This window comes from Tupaia chinensis, unplaced genomic scaffold (genome assembly GCF_000334495.1).
Source record: "Tupaia chinensis unplaced genomic scaffold, TupChi_1.0 Scaffold000623_1, whole genome shotgun sequence".
Lineage (NCBI taxonomy): Eukaryota > Metazoa > Chordata > Mammalia > Scandentia > Tupaiidae > Tupaia > Tupaia belangeri.
The window spans coordinates 588756-598221 of record NW_006160143.1 but is presented as its reverse complement, the minus strand read 5'-3'; the positions used below and the strand labels follow the sequence as shown (position 1 = coordinate 598221).

The window sequence follows — 9466 nt, the reverse complement described above, 5'->3', positions numbered from 1 at the left end:
GAAATGGACAGACTCTGGTCTCCAAACACATGTTCACTGAAAAGGTTACTGAGGGAGCCAGCAGGTGGCTGTTGGTTAAGGCACTGAACTGCCACATGTTTGACCATGGTACAAGTCTCGGACCTGAAAGCTCACTTTCTCACTTTCTGTCTCTCTCTGTGTCTGTGGTGAGCACACATGCCCTATAGCAAATTAAAAATAAGTATGATAAGTTAAATTAGATAAATAATTCTTAAAAGAAAATTTAAAGTGACTTAGAAAGTTTGTTTATATAACAAAGAGTAGGGCAAGAAGAAGAGAGTTTAACAAAATATTTGTCAAGATTTTATATTAGCCTATTTAAAATACTGTAGGCAACTTATCATTCTTTATATCATAACTCAAGAACACTAGGATAAAGGAAGGGTAAGGGTCACATTGTCATCCTTTTAACTCTAAAAGTTTGTTTTCTATAAACTATTAGGTGGCCAAGAAAGTTGTGATGTACTTTTCCATAATAAAACATGCCTCTTCAGGCAAAACCCTGGTAAGCATGAGGACAACCAATGTCTCAGGTTCATATTTTACTCAGGCCTTGAAATGTAATGAACCTCCTGTTCTTATAGACCATTACTAACTGCTTTTCTTTCCCAATTTAAATAAAGGCAAATTATTTAAAACTGCATAAACTATTAGGACTACAGACCCAAACCCCAGAATCAAATATGATAAACACTGTTTAAAATCCAAACAAAATTCTCTTACACCATAGTCGTTTTGGGGGTGGAAAAATGATGTCTTCTATTGCTGTATCACGTTCTCTTCAAGGTCCCTTGACCATTAAGTTACAAATGTTCATGTGACAGACAGATCTCTAGGGGCTAATGTTATGTGTGCCTCAGCCTATGTCAGCGGTAACTGTTTTGGAAACGTTTCTATAAGCAGTGAGGCTACGTTTTCCTTTTGTGGTATCCCACAACCTCTGCCCACACTTAGATTTTTTCTTTCAATATAAGTCATTGCTAGGAAAACAAAGAGTTTATCCATTCTTTTTCACAAAAAGTTCAAGGACTTATTCTAAATACTCATCTCCCATCTTCTCTTTGTATTTTCTAAATAAGTTGTGAGAATATGTTTATATTTCATTGAAAAATATATTTAATTCATTTATTTATTTCTTCCTTGAGAGAGAGACAGCTACTCCAAACAGGTCCTCATGCCATGATCCACCGCTAGTCTCAGGCAGCTCAGATCACAGGCATGTGCATGCCCAGTGACTCAGGGAGATCCAGACACAAACTGGACCTTTCCCATGTGGATTCAGATGTGTTATTGCTGCTTCACCCACTAGTGGGCCCCATCTAGTAAAAGCTTTGAACTCTAATTAATCTGTTGGTTTAAAGATAGTATTTGGAATTTTCCCGATCAGGAAAAATTCTAAATTTCTATAGATCTACACATCATTTTGAAGAAACATAATTTTTTAAAGAATTATTTAATTTTATTTCTTACTGTTTTTACATTTTTGCTATAGGACACATGCACTCACCAGAGAGGGAGAGAGCGAGCAAGAGAGATTAAAGTGAGAAAGCAAGCCACTAGATCCAGGATTAGAACAACTGTTATCTATGTGGGAGTCTAGTGCCATTAACCACCACACCACCTGCTGGCTCCAGAAGAAACCATTTTAAAAGACAATTCATCTGCTGGCAGATGGCGTAACAGTTACATCACTGGACTCTCACCTAGTCAACCACGGTTTGAGTCCTGGATCCAGTGGCTTAAAAAACTAATGCTGGGTGTGTGTGCCTGCTTGCCCAAAATTCAGAGAGGATGACAGAGGAAAAGGGATTGCTGCATGGTCATCCCCACTGGGGGCTGATTTCTCACTTTCTGTCTCTCTGTCTCTCCAGTGAGCACATGTGCCCTATATCATTAAAAACAAAATTCCAAATGTAACAGGTTATCAATAATTGATTCTAGGGCCGGCAGGTGGCGTGGAAGCTATGGTGTTGGATCCCACATGGCCAACTATGTGGTTCAAGTCCTTGACCCAGTGGCTTGAAAAATCATACTAGGAACAAGTACATGAGTGTCTCAAATCCAAAGAAGCCTAGAGTAGAAAGGATTGCGGCATGGCCATTCCCCCTGACCCGGGAAGTAATTTTTCTCTTTCTCTCTCTCTCTCGGACAAGCAACAGGACCCTATACCAAAACTAAAAATTTATGAAATAAAATTTAAAAGTTGATTTTTCTGTTTAAATAAGAAAGTGCAAAATGAGTCACTTTTTTCTATTTCTTCTCTTCTTTTTTTTAATTTTTTTTTTCCTGTTGGCTAACAGGCTTGTGCAATTGCCAGAGGAAGACAGAAGACACAGAGAGGTGGACAGGAGAAAGCATCCTTCATAGGGTGGTCACACCGCAGTGCATTCTCCTCCTCCTCTTCCTCCATTTGGAATTTTGGGCATGCACCCTCATCTGCGTGGCACATTTCTCAAGCAACCAGGTCCAGGATTTAGCCTGCATGGTTGATCATGTGGGATCCAGCTGTCTTACCCAACAGGCTATGGAGAAAGCCTATGATTTTCTTGTTCGGTGAAGTGTGTCATTACTATTTTAATTAGTGTTCCATTGAATCTATAGATTGCTTTAGGTGATGGAAGCATTTTAACAATATTGAGTCTTCTAATTCATGAACATAGAATATCTTTCTTTTTTTGGTTTGTGTCTTCTTCAATTGCTTCTATCAGGGGTTTAAAGTTTTCATTGTAGATAACTACTCTTTGTTTAAATTTATTTCTAGGCATTTTATTTTCTTTGTAGCTAGTTTAAATTGAGTTACTTTTTAATTTTTTCCACTGATTTTATTATTGGCATATAATAATGCTATTAAGATTTGTATGTTGACTTTTTCATCCTGCAACTTTTTGAGTTTGCTTATAAGCTCTAAGAGTTGTGTGTGTGTGTGTGTGTGTGTGTGTGTGTGTGTAGAATCTTTAGAATTTTCTATATATAAGATTATACCCTTGCACACTGAGATAATATCACTACCTCATTTCCAATTTTTATGTCTTCTATTTATTTCTCTTGCCTAATCACTCTTAGTATGTTGAATATCACTCCAAAGCTATATTGAATAAGAGTGTTAAAAGTAAACATCTTTGTCTTGTTACAATTCTTAGGTGAAAAACTTTCAGTTTTGGGGAACCAGCAGTTAGCGTAATGGCTATGTCGCTGGACTCCCACGTAGTCAACCGCAATTCATGTCCCGGACCCAGTGGCTTAAAACTCACGCCGGGAGCATGTGCGTGCGTGCCCAAGATCCCACGAGGAGAATGGAGGAGAAGGGATTGCGGCGTGACCATCCCCCCTGGGGGGTGATTTCTCGCTTTCTGTCTCTATGTCTCTCTCTGGCTGGCTGGCGAGCACATGCGCCCTATAGCGAAAATCTCTCAAAAAAAAAAAAAAAAAAAACACCTCAGTTTTTTTCCATTCATTATGATGCTCACTCTGGCCTTTTTAAATGAAAAAATTTAACTTTATCTTTATTCAGTATAAAATCTACATTTTTTTTCCTCTGAAATATAAAACCTTGCTCAGAATCTGTACTTACCAAGTACAAAGTCAAGATAAAACACATGATTAAAAATTATCCTACTTTGTTTTCTTTATTTTTTTTTAGATTTTTGTCATAGGATGTGTGTGCTGAACCAGAGACAGAGAGAGAGACAGAGAGAGAGAGACAGAGAGAAAATGAGAAATTATCCCCCCTAAAGGAATGGCTACATTGTAATTCCCTCTCCATTCCCTTTTGGGGATCTTAGGTACACATGCACTTGTACTCAAAGTGAGTTTCGAGTCACCAGTTCAGTACTTGAACGATGGTGAGCCATGTGGATGTTCAGTGTCTTACCCGTGTCACCTGCAGGTCCCCAAATATTCTATTTTCGATTTCTGTCTAATATTTTACCATTGGGCACATGTGATTACCAGAGAGAGATACAGAGACACCAAAGGCAGAAAATGAAAATCATCCCCCAGTGGGGTTGAACACACTGCAATTTCTTCTCTTCTATTCTTCTTTCAAGATTTGGGGCATGCACATACACACATCTGGCATGATTATCATGCTTGGGTCTGGGACTTGAACCATGGTCAGTCATGTGGAAGTTTAGTGCAGTAACCATCACGTCATCTGCTGGCCCCTATTTTCAACTTTTATTGAGTAATTTCATATGTGAAAAGATATAAAAAGTAGTATAAAATACCACCATGTGTTCTTATACATCTTCAAAAAAAGATGAACTCATGATTTAAACAAATTTTAGATCTTATATCATTTCATTAGTAAATGTTTCAACATGTATTTGTAAAACATAAAAATTATTTTCTTATACATAAAACCACTTACATCATGACATCCAAAAATTAAAGATTCTTAAACATCATTAAATATGCAATAAATACTCAAAATGTCCTATCTCCTGAGTGTCTTACATTTTATTTGTTAAATTGATATAAAAATAAGTCCCATGCATTGAAAGTAGTTTACATGGCTCATAAGTTTCTCTGATCTATTAGTTTCTCTTCCTATTTTTATCCTGTATTTTGATGAAACTATTCCAATCTTATAGAATTTTTCAATAGAGATTTTGCCGATTACATGACCATTATGTCATTTACTGTCATTTATCCTTTTTATTGACTGTGTAACAAGAGATGTGAGAGAAGGTCACTTTCACGATTGATTCTACTGCATACCTCCTGCAAGAGACAGAATGTCCGGTGGCCCCATTCTTTACCTCGACCAACATTTCTAAGCTCTTTTACACTTCTTACACATGGAAAAGTTATTGACAATGGCACAGCAAAGTGGAAGTAGTTATTGGCACAGGCTTTTGAACTTAAAATGGGGAAAAAAATAAATCTTATATTTTACTAAAATAAAAAAAATTATTGAGAATACCAAATCCCTTTCACTTCTAGATTAGTGTTTGTGTGTATAAATGTATATTTTGATAAGTAGTTAAATAGTTATGCATGGTGCTCAATATTGACCAGTGTGGTACACTTTTTTGAAATGAACTATCATGCCCTTCAAAAAAAATAAGTGAAATCTAATAAATTATTAAAATATTTATAAATGTACATAAAATAATATACTGATTACATGCCAACAAAAATGAATCTTTATTTTTTTAATTTTTTCCACATATTTAGTGAAAAAGATGGCTTTTTGAACTTTTTTAATATTTTCCCATTCCTCTTCAATGTATGGCTTATTAGAAAACAACTGCAGCTTTGTATTTACTTTGATATCCAATCTGGTGCAATTCCAGTGTTTTCTGGAGAATATGCATTCTCATAAGGGGATAAAATGGAAAAGATTACATAACATGTTAGCATTATAATAAAGATACTTTGGAACTGTGGATCCTCTGGAAGGATGTCAGAGACTTCAAGGTGTCCCTGGGCCACAACTTATGAATAAATTGCCTAAGGGTGAGCAAAGGCTTTATACATGATTCATTTATTTGTTAGAATGTTTCTCAGAAACAATCTCAAAAATTCCCATTATTGGGGCCAGCAGATGGTGTAGTGGTGATGCTGCCCTGCTTCGTGGCCAACTGCAGTTTGAGTCCTGGACCCAGTGGCTTGAAAATAATGCCAGGTGTGTGTGTGTGTGTGTGTGTGTGTGTGTGTGTGTGTGTGCCCAAGATCCCAGGAAGAGAATGGAGGAGAAGGGATTGAGGCGTGAAGAGAATTAATAAATAGCATATTCCACAAGTGATTGGTAATTTTTTTTTGCATAGCTGTATGCTCATGAATTTTAATTTATTTCAAATGTTTTAATTGGGCCATTCCATGGTGTGGTTGATCCAGACGACTGGATCTCTGCTTCAAGGAGACCTGCTAGAAATGGAGGGCAATAGGAGGTTTCTCAAAGACCTACAAATAGAACTACCATATGATCCAGCAATTCCATTCCTGGGACTACCCAAAGGATAGGAAAATGCTCAGTTGGAAAAACATTTGCACATTCATATTTATTGCAGCACTATTTATGATTGCTAAGACATGGAACCAACCCAAATGTCCACAAACAAATGACTGGATTGAAAGTGTGGAACATATACTCTCTAGAATACTACTAAGCCATAAAAAGCAATGAGATCCTGGCATTTGATAGAAAGTGGACAAATATGGAAGATTTACTGCTCAGTGAAGCAAGCCAGACAGTGAGAGGCATTGTGTATTCCCACTCAATATACACTGAATGTTGTCACTCTGTGGCAGAAACTGACTGATTGGGAGGTATAAAAGCATGGGGAGCACTGATGAGAGCAATGATGATACTGGAGGCAATGGAGGAGGGGGGTGGAAAACGAGGGAGTATGAAAGGAAAAGAATCAAGAGGAAGAAGAAAGAAGCAAAACATTTAAGGGAACTGAAATGGAAAGAAATCTGTTGATCGTAATTTTATGGTGATATCTCTGGACCAATATGCAGTCTATACATGATAAAAATATTCACTTAGCATGCTATAATGATATGCAGTGATTAAATGTATAAAAATGGATACAAATAAAATAACAAATGCTGTTAAGTTTAAGTAAATACTGAATGTAAAACTTAAAAAAAAAAAAAGAGATCATGGGCAGGTGTCACTGAGAAGGCTCTGCACTATTTCTTTAATATCTCAGTAATGACTGAGCGCCTTACAGATGTTCTGGGCCTGACTGCCTGCTCCTGGAGATGACACCCAGGAATTTCCTTTAAACTGAAAGGAAGAAAATCTGACCATTGACATGTTCCAGTTAAGAAGCTTTCTGAGGCCTTCCCGGCATGGATACTGCACCCAGATAATACCTGAAGTTCAAAGGGATCTGACAGTGAGGGAAGACAGAATCATTGCAATAACAGTAACAAAGAGGACCCAGCAAGTGGCATGGAGGTTAAGGTGCTAGACTCCCACATGATTGCCCTCTGTTCAAGTTCAAGAACTGGTGACAAAAATCACTCCGGGCATGTGTGCATTTGTGCCCAAAACTCTGAGAAGGGATTGCAGTGTGGCTACTCCCACTTTCTGTCTCACTGTCTCTCTCCAGTAAGTGTATGCTCCCTATGGTCCTGGGGGAAAAAAAAAAAAAGATGAAGAAAAAGAAGAATGACAAAGAGGGAGAGTTCACAATCTAGATGGTAAAAGGACTCGAGAAAAGAAATTTTGCTGGGTAATCATATGGGAGAATAGAATTCGCTGAAAAAAGGAAAGAAAGTAAGTTGTGGGAAGGAAACTTGAAGATAATAAAGGTACTGTGAAATAATTAATGGGGAAGCAAAGATAGGAAGACTGTCAGAGAGCTAGGAGACTATTCTGGAAGAGCTTACATGGAAATGTTAGGCACAGGCGGGGCCATGGGAACACAGTCCAAAAAGAAAGGAGGCAGGACCTGGTTGGCAAAGGCTGAGTCTGAGGCTGGGGACAGTGGGCAGAAGATCAAGAGGAGACAATTCTTCCATGGAGCCAGAGCATGAAGACACATTCAAGGGTGTGAAGAGCCGTGTCCGTGTGAGCCCTTCCGTGTACACGGCAGGATCGGAATAAAGGCAAAGGGTGAAGCAGAGGAGAGGCTGTGAGCCACAGGGAGACAGAGAATAGGTCAAGGAGGTAGGATGATGTTCAGGCCTGTACACCATCTTCCTTTTTGAAGGATGCTTACAGACTCAGGCAGAATATCAGCTTAGAACAACAAACTTACATTCAAACTGAAACCGACTAGTGAAAGCCTGTACTTGCAGGGTAAAACCACAGAAGTACAAGTGGAATAGCGCCTGGAGGTTCTTCAGCTCCTCCTTGCTGAACTTTCCTTGAGACCAGGGCCACAGGAAGCAAATGGTGCCAAGACACTGACCCAGTCATGAGGCTGCAGCTCACCCAGACAGCCTGAGCCCTGAGTTTGTGTGGCAAAGGACGAGATCTGATGCAGGCAAAAGGAGGGAGAGTTTTCTGCTTCATGATCATGGGAGACCTTGAGTCTGGGGAGCTAGGAGGGAGGAAATGACAAGTTGGCAGAGTGTAAAGTGATGGGAGAAGAGACCTCTTCTCAGGGTGACAGGAGTTCAGAGTAGAGGAAGGATGGAGATGGTTACCTCTTACCCAGGCCAGTTTTCTCTCCCTAAACTCCCAGACAAAACCTGAGAATGGAAGCAAGCATCTTCTTCCTGGAACTCTCCTGGAAGGCAGGCTCCTACAGCAGCACAGCTCCCTCTTCCCGGTCCCCCCTACCCAGAGCACCCTCTCCACCCTCTTTTCCCTCACCATGGCTGTCTTTACCCCTGGACCCTGGACCCGACTGTGCTTTCCCCCTGGTAGCAAAGTCCTTTGAAGAGGAGTAGGAGAAGTGGGAGCAGCATTAAGATCTGTTAGGGAGGGACCAGCAGTTGGCGTAATAGCTATGTCGCTGGACTCCCATATGGTTGACTGCAGTTCTAGTCCCGGACCCGGTGACTTAAACTCACACTGGGCATGTGTGCGTGCGTGCCCAAGATCCCTAGAGGAGAATGGAGGAGAAGGGATTGTGGCGTGGCCATCCCCCTGGGGGATGATTTCCCGTTTTCTGTTTCTCTGTCTTTCTGGAGAGCACATGCGCCCTATAGCAAAAACCTCTCCAAAAAAAATTTTTTTTAAAAGATCTGTTAGGGAAAAGATGCCTGGCTGGACAGCAGCACTCAGGACTTAGAAATCAGCTCCCCTCCCCATACCGGGCGGTCTCCTCTGACTTCCCTTGCTGTCAAAACAGACAAACCTCTCCCTCTGCCCACTTCCCTACTGGAGAAGCCCACTGCCACCCCCAGAGTCTCATTTCCCCTCCACCTCTCCCACTGTCTGGCTTTCAGATTTTTCTCCCTGCTCTTGTCTTTATCATCCCCGTCTCCTCTATGGCCCCAGCAGCTGTAGAAAGAGTCCTGATTTAAGACAAAGCCTAAGGTCTGAAAAATTCAGTAGCATTTTTAGCCTTGGAAAAATCAAGTCCACACTTGGAGTCTCAGTGTTCTCTTCTGTGGAAAGAAGTGATGGGAAATACTTGCTGGTTCCTGGAGACCTTTCAGCAGCCGCCCTTCTCCTTACCTCTCTGTGGTGTTCTCCTGTCTACTGCCTGGCCTTCCTTTCTCTTCTTCCTGGTCTTCCCTGATTTCTTACTTCATCCCCGTCTCCTCTATGGCCCCAGCAGCTGTAGAAGGAGTCCTGATTTAAGACAAAGCCTGAGGTCTGAAAAATTCAGTAGCATTTTTAGCCTTGGAAAAAAATCAAGTCCACACTTGGAGTCTCAGTGTTCTCTTCTGTGGAAAGAAGTGATGGGAAATACTTGCTGGTTCCTGGAGACCTTTCAGCAGCCGCCCATCTCCTTACCTCTCTGTGGTGTTCTCCTGTCTACTGCCTGGCCTTCCTTTCTCTTCTTCCTGGTCTTCCCTGATTTCTTACTTA

At 40.3% G+C, this 9466-nt stretch overlaps 1 protein-coding gene across 1 annotated transcript in view; it reads right to left on the bottom strand.

Moving 5' to 3' along the window:
* Nucleotides 1-9186, bottom strand: part of LOC102497057 (T-cell surface glycoprotein CD1b-like) — a 12356-nt gene extending 3170 nt beyond the window's left edge. Inside the window, exons 1-3 of the mRNA XM_027775981.1 lie at nt 9182-9186; nt 7799-8024; nt 7431-7611 (exon numbers count right to left, since the gene is read on the bottom strand). Of these exons, the coding sequence (XP_027631782.1) occupies nt 7431-7611; nt 7799-8024; nt 9182-9186 (412 nt within the window). The remainder of the gene's footprint in view (nt 1-7430; nt 7612-7798; nt 8025-9181) is intronic.
* Between the last annotated feature and the right edge of the window lie 280 nt (nt 9187-9466).